The 17,141-nt window shown below is 26.8% G+C and overlaps 1 protein-coding gene across 1 annotated transcript; it reads right to left on the reverse strand.

The window, feature by feature from the left end:
- Window positions 1–8,096: 8,096 nt before the first annotated feature.
- On the reverse strand, window positions 8,097–15,540 carry LOC129959229 (uncharacterized). Its single transcript, XM_056072053.1, has 3 exons — window positions 15,422–15,540; window positions 13,342–13,425; window positions 8,097–8,666 (listed from the first exon to the last, which is right to left on the reverse strand). The coding sequence occupies exons 2-3, from the start codon at window positions 13,417–13,419 to the stop codon at window positions 8,097–8,099; spliced, it is 648 nt and encodes a 215-aa protein (XP_055928028.1). The 5' UTR covers window positions 13,420–13,425; window positions 15,422–15,540.
- Between the last annotated feature and the right edge of the window lie 1,601 nt (window positions 15,541–17,141).

Raw genomic sequence — 17,141 nt, forward strand, 5'->3', positions numbered from 1 at the left:
AACCACCAAAAAGTTAATAGAATCAATGCCAAGACGTCTTGAAGCAATTGTAAAAGCCAATAGAATTGAAACTAAGTATTAAATTTCAATAAAATAATTATAATTACGTTTAAAATTTGTCACTAAGTAAGTGTACAAATACTCTTTTTGGATAGTTTTTATAAAGTTTTATTCATTAATCAACTAAAGTTTATGTGATTGTTTTTTTGTTGATATTTTATTATTATTTTACCTCACTAGAATATATTTCTCCAATTTTAACTTAGTTACCTTATTTTATTTTGCTATAATATTCCAAAATCGAAGTGTACAAATAAACATTTTGTCAACTGTATATGAGAAATATATGTATTAACTCAAAAACCATAAAATGTAATTATTTCTGTCATTTTTTCAATGGAAACTATTTGGACACCTGTAAAGGTTTAAAAATTACCTATTAGGGCACGATAAGTGCCAACACTCTTCATATTAGTATTATACTCAAGAGAGATGTTCCCATGGACTAGAATTAAAGCATAATTTCATTTAAAAATTATCAAATGAAGTCTGAAGCTTGTTGAATAAAGATTTAAGTTTCATGACATTTGAATCATCACATTAAAAAAAAGAAGGCAAATGAGTACTTATTCTTCACTTACCCCATGAATTGTTTATCGTCTTCTAACCAGGCTCTAGTAAGTTCCCGTTCCTTTTCTAATTGTGCTTCGGTCAAAGGACTACAATAACAAAATAACAGCAGCAAATTATTAAAGAATACACACTCACATATACGTAAAACATATTTTATAGTGATTGCATAGAAGAAGACAGAAGTCATTTTTGAATTTTTAATTTCGATTAATTTCATCCCGGAGACATAATTTATATATGTCACGGTCAAAGCCCGAAATCGGCCAGTTCGCGAATTGGCCGGCCAACATTGCTGTAAACTTACCGACCAATGCCCGATCTTTTTTAGACTTCGGGCTTTGGCCGGCCAATTCGCGAAGTGGCTTGGGACGATCGGTCAAAGTAGGAAGAAAGAAATCAAGAGCACACTATTAAACATTATTATCACCAAGAGCACACTATTATTTTACACACTATTAAAAATGAAGTATTTAAGAATGAGTACTTCTGTGTATTGCTTTTTTTTAAGTACATTTTTTTCAAAAACGAGTTCAAATATAAGTGACACCTCTGAGTTAAAAATAAGCTTGTAATATATAAAAATATGATCTCGTGTTATTCTGTTCTTATATTAAAGCCGTAATAGAAATTATTCAGTGAACGTATATGCTGTAACAACGTGATAGCGTGAAGATTAGATTTGCGCCCTTCAAAATGAACGAATTATATCTGGAGCAAAGGCGTTGTGTATCGTGTATGAATACAAAGGCAAATTCAGTACTCAATTTTCAACTACCTTTAAGGGTGATCCTTACTCTTTTTCTGCTCCATGGACCTAATGTTAAAGATCCCAGATCACATTGTCTCCCAAAATATCGCTTCAAAAAATATGAAATTCTTTTGCAAAGGCAAATAGCAAATATAAGGGCTAATTAAAACAAATATAAGGGAAAACATTTTTGTTGTTAATATCATTTAAAAACATTTCTTTGTTGTCACTATCAGCCGAATTTCACCTACAATATGTCCTTATTTATATTTTATACATAAATATCATTATATTTATTTACCACTAGTCGCCGTTGGCGACCAGCCGGTTCGCAGTATTAATGATCGCTAAAATTTTCAATTAATGTAAATTGTTCTCTTAGTAGCTTTTTCTGCAAAAGATTTTTCAGCTTCATATTTTGGTACTTATATGATTTAGTCATACTTTTATGTAGGCCTTAAACAGTTCTGTTCATTATACTACTTATCACTTTCTCTAATGTTCTGTCAGCATCCATAAAATTTCTACTTTAAATTAAAGTGGAAATGGTAAACTGCAATCAATATAAAAGCTTTTTATACTGAAGCTAACCATGTCTTTTTTTAAATATGAAAATTGAAATCAGAGTCGCTCGGCAGTGAATTTATATGTGCACTGCAGAATAATTTATATAATATCTAGAAGAATTATTCAGCAAAAATTTCTCTGATTCATCGTAAAATTAATTTTTTACTTTCAAAAGATTTAAATGATGCAAATAAAAATATTTTATTTTATTTCAATCAATAAATAAACTTATGAAAAAATTACGAATTTTAAATTTTACATAGTCCTTTGGTCCCAAAGAATCCTATTCTGCGAAATACTCTTGACACTTCAACTTTTAAATAAATAAATAAATGTCCCTATCTTCTGCAATAAGTCTGACCGATTTATGAAGTTTTTATGTATCAGTTTTAGAACAATCAACATTTTTTTAATCACAGGCTAATCACTGTCGAGAAACCCTGGCAGAAGATTAGCGTATCTTCATTGAGGCAGTCGGTGAAGTAGTCTAAAATCGCCAGTTTTTATAGAAGAGCGATATTCAAATTTAATAAATTATTCAGTCTTAATAAATGATTTTGTTGATTGGAGTTCAACAATTTTTATTTAAAAGATTGGTGCCTCAAGAATATTTTGTTAAATATGATTCAAAGGGCAGAGGACCTATGTAAAAATTTAAAATTCATAATTCATCGGAGCATTTATTGACTAAAGTTACAGTAAATATAATTATTCAGTTCCTTTAGACCATTTTGTTAAAAAATGTATGCCCCAAATTAGCTGGATGGTCGCTGATTAGAATGACAATACCTAAGTATATTAAACCATGTTTGCCTTAAATTAAATTGTTTTATTGAATTAATAATATAGGTATTGTCAAAGCTCATAGAAAACTTCTCCTCCTTTTACTTTTCAGAAAATATCTTATTTCATTTTTTTTTTTTACATTTTATACAGACACCTGTCGAAAATTACAATTTTATTTTTGAAATTTGCAATAATAGTTGATTTATCTTTTAATTTAAACTTCTATCAATGTGATGGCAACACGTTGATAAAAGCTAAATTTTTTTTTAATTTGACGTGCTCGTGCAGATTAAATTTTATTTTTATTTTGAGCGAAATATATTATTGAAAAATATGGTTAAAATATTTCTTTAAAAATTCGTTAAAAATTTATAAATTATAAATAATTTATAAATTAAAACATTGGTATCGTTAAAAAGATAATTTTTTGAGCTTTAATTTGATGCAAAAATCGATTTTGTGCTGTAATATTTTCTGAAGTTATAACGACAAAACGCCGAAATTACACTTAATTTTTAATTAATTAAAATTCTAAATAAAAATTTTAAAAAATAGCTTCAAGGTGCACATTTCCGATCTCCCAGATATATATATGCCAAATTTGATAACTGTATGTCAAACGGCTTGGACTATAAAGCGCCAACACACACACACACACACACACACACACACACACACACACACACACACACACACACACACACACACACACACACACACACAAACTTCGGGCTTTGGCCGTAACATATACAAGAAGCGATGTGAAACACGTCCGTTCACAAGCACTACAAGAGCACAAGAGCGAAACAGACCCGAAATTTTTTTCTCGGTGATTTTAAACTATGAGATTCTGGTAGGGATTTCTGTGACACGTGTTGATTTAGGTAAAGGAATGTAGGTATTTTTAAAATAATGTTGCAAATATTAAACATTTTTATATCTTCACTCGGAGAGTTAGAATTTACAAAAGTCAGCATTTTTATAGAGTGCATGTGGCATTAATTAAATAAAAAAGGTGAAATTGGATTAGGAAGTAAGAGACCATTTTAGAATGGAGCTGATATGGATTAAATTATGATAAAAATTAGGAAATTAATTAAGTTTTAATTAGATTTTAAAATATCATATGTGTGGGTGTACGTAGTCTTCACGGCATTGGCCAGCATTCAGTATAGCAGATGTATCGTGCATATCTTGTGCTAATAAATATGACATGGAAATTTTACTTAAAAATGACTAATAGGACAGTGAGTCTGATTAAAAATACAAACTTTGCAATCTTTTTCAGAAGTACATTTATTGACTCAAACAACAAGAAACACAATTTTTTTATTCATTAAAAGCAGTTTTCGAACTGGAATATATGTCTATCTCTAAGGGTATAGGAATCTACAATTGGGTCATGATCAGAATAAGCACCATCTAGACAAATCTAAAAGATTATTACTTGCTTTGTAAATGCTTTGTTTCTAAAATTTCAAAAACTATCTTGCCTACGAAATCATTTTCTTAAAAGAAATCATCATAATTTTTTATATGATTGAAAGAATTTCGACAATCAATACAGGGGATGCACTTTCAAAGAACATTCCTTAAATTTCACAGTTTTATTGACATTAAAATCTCATTTGTAACATTTCATAATTTGCGCTACATTTTCAGCAATTTATTTATTAAAATTAAGTAGAATTTCTTTATTAAGAAAAGTCGGATGTGTTTATAAATTCTTCGTAGTAAAATAATTAAGCTGAGTGCTTTTACAGCTCTTCACATAAATTAAAAAGCTTTGATATTTATTCAAAAAGTGTCATATTACATTTACAAGCATTCAATTGATAAGTCAACAAAATAGGTGTAAAAGCCTCTTTTTCGGAGTATTATAAAAATGTACACATCTTAGAGGTAACATAGGATTTACTTCAGCATAAGACTTACATTAGCATTAATTAATGTCTTTCTTTAATTTAAAATTTATGCTGAAATCCAAAGAAATCCTGAGGTAGAGAAAAGAACAGAACAAAGAATATATAATGCTCATTTCTTGATAGGGCGTGGTAATGATCTAATTTCAATATCTATCTAGCTTTCTAAATACAGTATTAATAATCAAAGAATAAAACATTTTAAACTTATATGCAATTATATTCACAAATTAAACGTTTACTGAAAGCAAATGTATTTATTAGAAATTACCATGAACTAGTTTTTCGGATTTGAACAAAATGCGATACAAATAAAATTATTTTAGCTTGATGAGATTTCAGAAGCACTTTAAACTGTTTAAAAACACTAAGGAAATAATCTTTTCATCTAAATATGCCAAGAAAAATATTACAAATTAAAATATTGAATATAATATTTTTCTATAAAAAATGGTTAAAATGCATACTTTTAACTGAAAGAATTATCATTTAAATAAATAAAGCAAGGAGAGCAATATAAGTCTCCCCTAAATAAGCAAAAAAGAGAAACAAATGTAGAATTTTTTTTAAAAAAATAATTTCTACTCTTTGCATAATTTTTTTTAATTTAATGTTTATTTTTGATTTTTTCTTTAATAGCAATAATTTAAAATGAAAATAATATAATTTGACTAACTTATCATCAAATATATTCTCAGGCAATTCAAGCCTCTCCAATAATGGATTCGGATATTTTCTGAAACAGATTGAGAACAATAATTATTAGAAATAATAATGCAAACAACTTATTTGTAATAAATAGTTAGGTTAACAAATGTGACACAAAATATCAAACAAGTACATATAAAATAGTAAATCTGAGAAGTAAGCAGTTTGAATATTATATTTCTTTTCAGAACAATTTGAAAATACAAGTTTAAAATTTTTTCCTTTTACTAAATTAGATAAGAAAAATGTTGCTATCAAGTACAAATTAATGGAATATGCTTCATAAAAGAATAAAAAAATCTAAAAGAATATTTCTTAAGCAACGATATGATTATTTTATTTAATATGATTTTATAAAAACCTTGCTGGTGGTAATAATTATTATTTCAATTGTGATGGGGGGTGGGAATAGTTTATGATCTAAGAATAAATGGGAAAGAGACCTCACAAATATTTCAAAGAAAAAAAATTATTTACCAAACAGGAAATGGGGGGAAAAAAGGACTAATTCATTGTAATAATGATTTAGAAAAATATATTGCAAGTTCTGTGGGCCAGAATAGAATGGTTATGGAAATATAAAATTAAACAGAATGTCCTTTATAATGAAAATTACAGTAACAATTATCAAGGAGGTTTTTCCGATGCTCCTCCACATGATTCTTCATACAAATATTATGATTCTGCGCATATACGATGTCTTTTTCAAGAATATGTTTAATACTTAAAGATACCAGATTATAAAAAAAAAAAAAAAAAAAAAAAATGAAATGCATATAAAACGAATTTGAAAATTTTAAACATGCCAAAGGTCATCTATTGGAAACTGCAATACAACCCAAAATTAAAGATAAATATAGTTTTGAATAAACTATAGTTTATTAAGATATAATTTGCTATGTTGAACATGTGACAGAGAATCATATGCTCATGTGGCTTCAACATTTCAAGAAAGTAACTAAAGAAGACAAAAGACTACAGAAAGTTTTATTTACATCTAATATCGCAGAAGCAAAAAAGTAAGAGCAAAAACTAACAAAAATGAAAAATCCACAAGAAAAATAGTTGATAATTTTCTAAAATACAATTCATACACTTCAAATTAATTACAAAATAGGAAAGCGTTATCTGTAGCCTTATTTAGGCAACTCATTTTTTCAGAGCACTTATACACTTGATCTAAATTTTGGCTGGAAGTAGTAGAATGCAAAATTTGTGAGTAATTGTAACAAGCATGATGTTTGGATTCTACACGGTTTTTTTTTTTTTTTAACTATTTCAAAATACAAGAAAAATTATTTTTTAAACTACATATGCTGAGGAAACAGTAACTACTGACTACAAATTAAAGCCACATGCATATCATAAACAGGAAAATTTTCTTGATAAAAATGCATGCTTTTAATTCAGGGTATTATCATTTAAATAAATAGAGCAAGGACAGCAACTTAAGTCTCCTCTAAATAAGCAAAAAAGAAATGTAGAATTTCTTTTTATTAATTTCTATGCTTTGCATAGATATTTAAAAAAAACATTGAATGTTTTATTTTTGACTTTTTACTTTTTTTTTAATAATTGCATAATTTTTTTAAAAAAATTTATTGTTTTATTTTTGACTTTTCTTTTAATACCAATAATTTAACAAGCAAATAATATAACTGGACTAACTTATCATCAAATATATCCACGGGTAATTCAGGCTTCTCCAATAATTCATTCGAATATTTGCTGAAACAGATTGAGAGCAATATTTATTAGAAATAGTAATTCTAACAAATTATTTGTAATAAATAGTAAGGATAACAAATGTGGCACAAAATACAAGACAAGAACAAATAAATTAGTAAATCTAAGACTAAAGTAAAAAAAAAAAAAGACACTAAACTGAAGTATGCAATTTGAATATTATATTTCTTTTCAGAACTATTTGATGTCAGATTCTTGAAAATAAATAAAGGACAAAAAGAAGAAAAATATTTAAAAAATAGTTAAGATTTCCTAATAATATTAGGAAAGATTCCCATTCTTCCAAAAAGTTGCAATTCAAACATTATTTCTCAGTAATATTACTCACTTAGAAATTTTTCAGTTCTAACTTTGTATTCACTATTTAATGGCATAGCAAAGTTAAGTGGTGCCTAAAGTATCCCACAATTTTTCCTATTGGTAATCACATTTGATTTTAATAAGTGAATTTTAATACATTGCTTTCATAGTACTGTTCTTTGGGGCATTTATATCCCCTTACTCCCATCATGGATATGCCATGCAGAGCATTAAACTATTTCTTTATATCTTTTTCTAACAATTCAAGATAAATATTAGTGGGATATTCAATTATGTTGCTTAAAATATTTCAGCCTATAAAATTATTTTTATCACACATTTCATTAAAAATCCCCAAAAACAGCAGTTCAATGCATTTATATCTAGCAGCTTGTGAATTCTGAAAAGATTGATAATATAATTTAAAATTCCAATTTTTATTTATCACATATAAATGAAGTAATATTGTATAAATACTCACAAGATAAATAAGCAACTAAAGATATTTCCAGAATTTTTTTAAAAATTCATATTACATTAATAATATCCATTGATACAATTTGACAGTTAACCTAAGAATGATTCTTTAAGTTTTATATATTTATTTTGTATAATCAAAGAAATATTTCAATTTAATACAAAAAAAAAGAAAAAAATCCATAATTTGTATACAAAAATATAAAAAACTACCTGGTGGAAATTTCAGAAGCCTGACATGTGGTTAATGTTGCTGCACAAGAAACTGGAACTTTAGGAATGTGTACAGGAACAAATTTCATAAGCTCAGAATTTCTTTTGTCTGCTGCGATTGAAGAGGACATTGAAACAGAATGCTCAGACTTTTCTTCGCAGGTGACTGATTCTGCAGCAGAAGAAACTGGAATTGGGATGTCCACTTGAGCAGATTTCCTTCTCTTAGAATACTTGGACATTTTTTTCTTGGAAGCTGATGCTTTTGCAGCTGCTGATGGAAATGGTGAAGCATATGTATGATCAAATCTATTTCTCTCAAAGTACTGAGGTTTTTTGTAGTAGGAGGTTGATGATACTGTTGAAGACTTTGTTACTGATTCTGTTGATGATACTGTTGAAGACTTTGCTACTGATACTGTTGATGATACTGTTGAAGACTTTGTTACTGATACTGTTGATGATACTGTTGTTGATTTCTGCTGGCAGATGACTGCAGCAGATAATGGTGTAATTTTTAATTTGCTATATTCCACATAATTTCTTCCAAGATAACGCTTTGTTTTCTAGAGAGATCAAACATTAATAAATATTCTAAACACCCTCTGAATTTTACAAATACATCTAATGGATAACACGATATAAATATTTATTTATTCACAATTGCATAACAGTTTTATCAGTTCTATGCAATTACATATGTTGTTTTTAATTAATTTTAGTTTTAAAAAATCTAAAAATACTATCTTCTTAAAGTGTGTGAATTAAAAGTTTAACAATACCTGATATGTATATGAACAATTCTTTAAAATTAAAATGTAATACAAATTAGTAGGTTGATGTGCTACACAATAGGAAAACACTAGAATAAAAGAGAGAAGTCTTATTTAAAATAGCATGGTTTTTAAAAATTATCAATTTTCAAATGATATCAACACATTATTTAAGCAAATTATAACAGTGGGAGAGAACTGATATAAGGAGGTAAAAGAAAAAAGTAACTGTTCTTAAAATATTTTTTTCAGTTCCTGTTGGGATCTACGATGCATTTATCCAACCATAATTTAGTAGAACTTATTATTACAAAGTAAATAAGAGGTATGTTTTTAAGGGAGGAAATTATTACAACACAAAAAGTTAATAGAAAATATATTATTCTGTTGTTACAGTATTTTAGTGCAAAGTTCACTGACATAGGGATTTTATACTAAGCAAAGAACTTCTTTCTAGTCATTTGCAGTTTCTCTGGAATTTTTTTAAACGGAATAACACAAATACATCTTGTATAAGCTTATACTTAATTATTTTAATCTTTCATGTTAATGCAATAATTTTTTTCAATTCGCATCAGTTTTCTTTTTTGAAAGATTATTCTTTATTGAATAATGAAACTGGTGTTTATTTACATAGGTAGATATTCCTAATAGTTACTTTTTAATAAAAAGCTGATTTATTTCTATATATGCCTTTGAACAACATATTGATTTGAAGTGAATTTAGGATAAAAATAGTAAAAATGTAGTGTCAGTAAATATGATATAATTATATTGATACTTTTATTTCCAAATAATTTTTTAATAATTATTTAAAATATTCATTTGTTTGTTTGGAAATCTTAAGCCAAATAAAATGGTTAGGAATGATTTAAAATACACCTTCACTTATGCAATTTACTTATGATTGCAATATAAAACAGAAAATTCAAAAAAATTTATGATGAAAATCCAGTAATTAGCAAGCAAATCTTAAATTTAAAGATAAAAAGGTCATTCAAACCTTTAAATACTATATTCTTTGATATTTATATTCTTATGTTCATTCTTTGACATTTTTCATGTACAAGGATATTTTTATGCTTTGAGGAATTGAATTACCCAAAGAAAGAATGGTATATTTATTTTTTTTAGCATTGCTTCTTACCACAATTTGAAAAAACATGAAATATATTAAAAATAAATTATTGGATTTTCTACAGGGAATCATTTTTATTTAATTCAAAGAAGAGAGACAATTTTTTTGTTTTGATAATAAAACTTTATAACTTGAAATTAACTGATCTGTTACAAAGTTTTAAAAAAAATTATTATAGAATCAAGAATATATTTTAAAATGTCAGCAATTATTGAAAGAATATTCCAAACATCACATTATAATATTAAGAGTTATGTAGCCAAAATAAAAGCTTTTATTACTGCTGCAAGTGAAAAAGAAAAGGATTGTAGTTGCAGAAAATAATATTGCAAAGTCTCAAGAATTGTATAATTAAGCCATATTCAGTGAATAAAGTAAATTTTTTTTTGTCGATATAGTTCATGCTATATTTGGTGGAAGCTTAAATCTAAACTATATTTCCAAATCTCCATTCTTATTCTCAAGCATAAACATGATTTGATTCTTGAATAAGAGTGTTATATATATATATATATATATATATATGTCTGTGTGTAACTATTTTGGTAAAATCTTGGCATCTTATGTACATTAAAGCTTGGTAATCTTGTGATAATAATATAAAAAAAAATCCTGAAACAAACTTATTATCATGGTTTCCTTGATGTAATCCTCTAAAAATCGCATAGCAAGCAATGCAACCAACTTTGCAAAATAGCATCTTATGGATAATGGAGTTTGACGATCTTGGAGTAATCTGAAAATTGCCATATAAATCCATTATATTAGCATTCTTGGCATTTTCTAAAAATCGTCAAACAAGCCTGGGGTTATAAAAATAAACAAGTATTGAAAGTATTGACAGAATCGTTTATAAAATGTAATATTTAGATATTCAAAATACAACTGTAAGGTCAGATTATAACCTCCCAAAGCATACAACAAAAACTGGTAGGTTTCAGTTCTTGTTTAGTTGAAAATGCAGTTATATAATTTTTCTCAACCTCTTTATATCAAAGTCATTAAAAATTGGAGGTTCAACTGAAAAGGGAATTAAAAATAAGATACAAATATAACATACTTAAAAATGCTTTCATGAAAAAAAAAGTTGGGGATAATGTACCCAAAGAAACAATATAAAATCTTAATTTGATACTAAGCAATCTGGAGAGCATTTCAAGAAAATGTGCAACAGAATATAACAATGAAAAAAAAAAAATCAACATATTTTGAAACTGCACAAAACCAGATAATTCATTTTTAAAATGTGCCAACCAATTTTGTGATATGATTAATTTCACTTTTAACAATTGAAATTACCCTGAATTTAAATTAAAAAATGGATCCGAGTCAAGTATCACATTTAAATCAACATATGTATATTTACTATTAACATGGTTCTTTAAAAAAAGATTTAATTTAAAACATTAATCAAAAGATTCTATGATTGTCATGTAATTTTTGAGCTGCATTGAAGAAAAATTATTTTTAAAGGAAAAGTAGAGAGACTTTTTCAGCAAATTCTTAATAAATAAAATGAATTGTACAAGGAAAAAAAAAGTAAGAATGTATCCATATTTTTGTTTTATTATGAAGCTGCAGGTCATGGTTAATAATGCTTGAAGATTACCATCTTACATTCTAAAGGATGAATATTCCCCCAAAATAAAATTATTAATAATTAAAATTTACCATTGTGTCATACAATCAATACAAAATCAGGTCATAAAAGAAACTACAGATGCCTAGAAATAGCATCCAGATCTATATTATATTAACCATGCTTAAAGTATGACAGATGTACATCTGTATAAAAGAAACAAAAGATAATTTTCTTCCTATCTTGATGGATTTGAAATCAACTTCAAAAATGAAGGAAAATGATGAATGATAATTACAATTATTTTTTTTAACAATAAATATGATGCTGCATATGAACTGAGATTTAAAACCATATTCAATTAAAATTTGATAAATTTTTCATCATAAGCAAAAATATTTTACTCAAAATTCTACTTACATTTCTCTTCACCATATACCTCATCATATACTAATAAATTTTAAATAATTTTTCTGCAATTCTGAATAAAAGTTTTATTTATCTGTCATGAAAGTTTATGTTATGTAACCCAGTAAATCTATCTATACTATTTATCACAAATGGAATAATTATAAGTTTTATAAATTATAATGTGAGTTTGTGCAATGATGAATTGGCATTAATATATATTTAAATATAAATAATACAATGTGTGCATTTGTTTTTGTAATAAGGGACATCATAAGATTAAAAAATGATGCAATTTAGGATATTTTGCATTCTTTTCCTTTATCTAGCCTAATGCCTTTTTTTAATTAGCATATAACTAGCATAAACTAGTATCCTTATAAACATTAAGCTTGAAACAGAGTTCTGTATTATTTGTTTATTCTTTGAAAAAGAAAAGGGCAAAAATTCTGTACACTGAATTCCAGAAGCCCCTATAATATGCTCTTTGTTGCTTAAAGTAAACAATACCAATTACAAATATAAACAGTTAAACAATTGCTAATTTTCCTAATTTTTCAGTGTATGAATGAATCAAATACTCTGAAATAAAACTCCACTTCACCATTTAAAATATTTGCATAGTTTAATAACTCTGCTACTAATATCACATATATTTTTGACATTTATTTTAAATATTAAAGTTTCATTATTATTTTTTTTAATTCAGGAAAAATGTTATTCATTAAAAGAATTGTACATGGCACCTTTTAAGAAAATTCTCTCTCATTCAAATAAAATATTATCTTTCAACTAAGAAGACAAATAATAAGGAATGAATCAAACATCATTTAATAATGTTTCCTGGGCTTTCAGATAATATGCAAATTTAGATGGAAACTATTCTTTTAACACTAATTTTAAATTTTTATTTTGCATTCCTTAAGAAATTAGATTCAAAAGTGTACATTAATTATGGGCTGCAAAATTTTTCAGTATTTTTTTTTTATTTTAATAGTTTAAATAAGCTTTCTTCATCTAAAAAAAAGGACATTGTTCCAACAATGATCACATCATTTTACTACTTCATGAAAGCAAACAGGTGTGCATGTGTGTGTGTGTGTGTGTGTGTGTGTGTGTATGCATTTGGATAAAATGGATCTTTTCAAATTTTCCATATTTACCCAAAATGAAATCTTTTTTCTCTTTCACTAAACATAATATTTAATGTGAAATGTTTTCATTTTATAATATAACTTGAATTTCAAAATTAAAATTACCATGCTGAAAGAAATTATAATAACAACTTTCTGCATTAAAAAATAGCATTACTACAAAAATGATTAAAATATAAATTTAATTACCGCATGAAGTGGATAAACCAGAAGTGGCTGTCGTTTGCCAATACGGAACACTGGCAGTTCAGCTTTTTCTTCCTCCATAGTTATCTGAAATGAGTATCAAAACTATTTTGTTAAATACAATACTTTAGGTGAAATGTTTTAATTGCATAGCAAATCATTCTACTCTTTCTTTAAATATTCTGTGCATAAAATAACTAAGTAACACATGACCAAAAAAGGCTATTCTATGAATCTCTTAGCTAGATTGTTAATTATTTGCTCTTTTTGTTAATTTAAGAAATAAATTAGAGAGCATAAAACTTTAAATCAAACTTTTCTACATATATTTAAATTCTAAATTTAAAAAAAAAATTGAACATAGATCTATTTATAACTTCAAATAAAGATGACAGAAGGACACATTTAGGAGGCTTCGTGGCTTATACAACCAAAACTTTATACTTAAAGTTTTTTAAATAAATAGATAATAACTTCACATGCAACATTCAAAATTTTGCAGGAAACCATTTTGCTAACTCAAAGAAGAAATTCTTACTTACATTCAATTTTGCAATTGAATCAACCAAACAGCTTTATTGGTTAAGTATAGTTAACTGTGACTTTTGCATAAAGTTAGCATTTATTTTTGACAAGATAGAAAAATTATCTGGTGAACTGACACTTGTATATTAACAGTATGCCTGTGATTAATTTCCATTTTTAAAAATTCATCAACGATGTCATTTTAATTGCAGTCAGTGCTTAATCAGTAAAAACAAACCAAAGATGTGATATTAGTCTATTGACTATGTTCATTAATAGCATGCAGTTAAACCTAAATTTTGCTAATGACATGCTGTTAAACCAAAAGTTCAATGATGGCATACAATTAATACACAAGTACTGGCTAATTTCCTTTTTATTTCAGCCATTTTTAATGTTAAACAGTTTGCATCAAATACATAATTCAGAGATACAACATATAACTTGTTAGTACAAGATATAATGTACAATATTTCCAGAATGTTATTTGATATTCTGAATACTGTAAAAATATTGCAAAAATTGTTAATTGTGTATGTATACATTTTTTTTTTTTTTGAATTACTGATTTTTTTTTATAACTGTAGAATGTGTTTTCTGTTTGGTTCTATTCTACATGATGGGCATCTTTTAGATTCTGATAAAAAAGCAACTTCGATATGAAGTTCTTATTATAAAGAAAAACCCTCAAAATTTCAGAAAAAAGAATCAATAAAAATATTACAAGTCAAAATTCAGATAAATTTACATAGAAATATAAACTTTCTCTTCAGAAATCATTATATAGTTACTCAAAATAAAAACACATGATTCAATATAAAACAAAATAAACAAATGTCAATTAAATTAACTAAGCAGAACTCAAAATAAAATGCATTTAACAGTCTTTTTAATTGAATACAACAATTAGAAGTACCAGTGTATTTAGATGTATATAATTAGAAGTATTACAATGTATACAAAGTACCAAAGTAATTAGAAATACCAATTCTTGTCCTCATTTTATTAATTGAATGCACCAATTCTTGCCTTCAATTTATTAACTGAAAACAAGAATTGTACTAGTACTAGTTAAAATCTCTTATTAAACTGGTGCGACTTTAATGAATATCTATCTTATTTATTTGTAAATTAAATTTTAAAATGTAGTTCTAAAGAATAAGCAAATTAAAACTGAAATGATATCTTTATATTTCATACCTTTAGTCACGAAAAAATTATCTTTTTCAATCGGTGAAAGAGCGAATTGGTAAGATAGCGAAAGTTGCTCGTTTAATTGTACGGGACGGTTTTAATATATAGCAGGATACCGTCGCCAAGTTGGAATATTACCAAATGTGGTAAACCGGTTAGTATTATTAGGACTATGTTTGGCGAGATTGGATGAAATTCGATACTATAAACCTAAATTTTACAGTGGCTGTAATTAGTATTTATATAAATTAGCATAACAAATTAAATGGAATAACAGAATCATTAGTACATAAAAAAATAAGTTATACAAACAAAAATCCACATTTTTTTCAAAAATATTACCAAAAATTTCAATTTTACTAACTTTGAATGAGTCAGTCTTGTTCGTTGTTTTTGCAAAAACTATTATTGATATCCGAACTTCTGATTTGCTGATTGATATTAATCAACACTATATGGAATCCTATTTTGTGAGTACATTCATCTCCTTTAATTATCGAACAATAATGTGTTAGATTAGATATATTTTTGAAATGATCTCTACAAGAATTCAATTTTTTTTTTTTTTATTACGAAAATTTCTGCAGAAGATTTGTGACTACAGTTAATGATCATAAACCTGCCTTTTCAAACTCTTGTAATTGCAACTGAATACATTTTATTAGTCGAATTAATTTATTTTTCGTTTAACAACAAATATGTTTTAAATGATTCAAACTACTTTCGATTTTGGATTTACCGGCGTAAGGAAATCTCGTTCATTTTTGAACGAAAATAGAAAATCCGAGTTCGGCACATGAACGACTTACAAAATCCGGGACAATATTTCATTTCTTAGAATTCAGAACCAATGTAAGCAGTCGCTAGTATTTCGAAAGTAATGGTTGATCTAAAGTGAATGCTAATGAATGCGTATTCAGGGAAACAGTTAAATTGAATTAAAAATTAGAGATGTATGATCCACGATTTTTTGAATAACAAATAATAGTGCTATTGTTATTTTTAAATATGCGTTCCAAATATCTGTTATTTCAATCATATTATTAATTAAAAATTATTACTTAATATTAAATATAAAATTTATTAATTGTAATTAATACTTAATTTACTAATTTAATTAACGTGTGATTGAATTAATTTATCTGTTTCAGCTTACTTCTTAAATTTTATTTTTTTTCTCAAAACTATTTATTTAATTTATTTATTAGAGTGAACCATTTTCTGTAAAAGATGAGTTTAAAATATATGTCATTTCTTTAAAATGTTTACTTTAGTCCTATATTCTACCAATAGATGGCGCCAGCAGTAAACAGAGTACATGTAATCAAAGTCAATCATGTCACGAGCAATTAAAAATGATCTGTATGGAATAGCGCATCATCAAATACGAATATCGGTCACTCCCGTACAGTGGAGCGGTAACTTCGCACTTTCCAGTGAAGTCTCGCACTTTCCGGTGAAATCACCGCTCCGAAAAATTTCAGTGATATGCAATTCAATGATACGATACGATAATTCCAATAACCGGTCCGTTCACTTTTCAATCCAATCACAGATTTCTTTCGAGAGCTTCCATTGGACAGATTGTATCGATTCTTACTTTCCAGTAAAGTCACCGCTCCGGCAAATTTCAGTGATATCGTATCGATTGTTACTTTCTATCGTGATCCAAAACCTGTTATCGAAATATCATCAGTAAGATCGTATCAAGGATTTGAATCACACCCCTCTTTGAAAAGTATTGATCACTTGTATTTGTGACTTTTTGATATTGGTTACGTAATAACCGCTCTGAAAATATTCGTCATCCCTATTAAAAATCGAAGCGGAGGGATCCGTTAGGCTAGTTACATATACACGTTTCCTTCCACTGCGGATATTTCACCGTTACCTCTTACAGAAATCGTAGGTTTAACTCACAGCGGTAAAATTTCCGCCGCCATTGTAAGAGTCAGCACAATTTCATCAAAAAACAAATTTAATTTAATCGTGTTATTTAAACTATTTATTTTTTAAGTGTACTTTGATATGAATAGAGTGCAGATTGCATCTTTATTGTTATTTTGTAGTCGAATGAAGAGGAA

Source organism: Argiope bruennichi, chromosome X1, assembly GCF_947563725.1.
Source record: "Argiope bruennichi chromosome X1, qqArgBrue1.1, whole genome shotgun sequence".
Lineage (NCBI taxonomy): Eukaryota > Metazoa > Arthropoda > Arachnida > Araneae > Araneidae > Argiope > Argiope bruennichi.

Bases quoted from the DNA above. Each gene is read 5' to 3' on its own strand.
- LOC129959229 (XM_056072053.1), bottom strand. From the start codon at position 13,419: ATGGAGGAAGAAAAAGCTGAACTGCCAGTGTTCCGTATTGGCAAACGA. The intron at 8,667-13,341 runs GTAATTAAATTT...TGATCTCTCTAG, and splicing joins TGGTTTATCCACTTCATGCG to AAAACAAAGCGTTATCTTGG.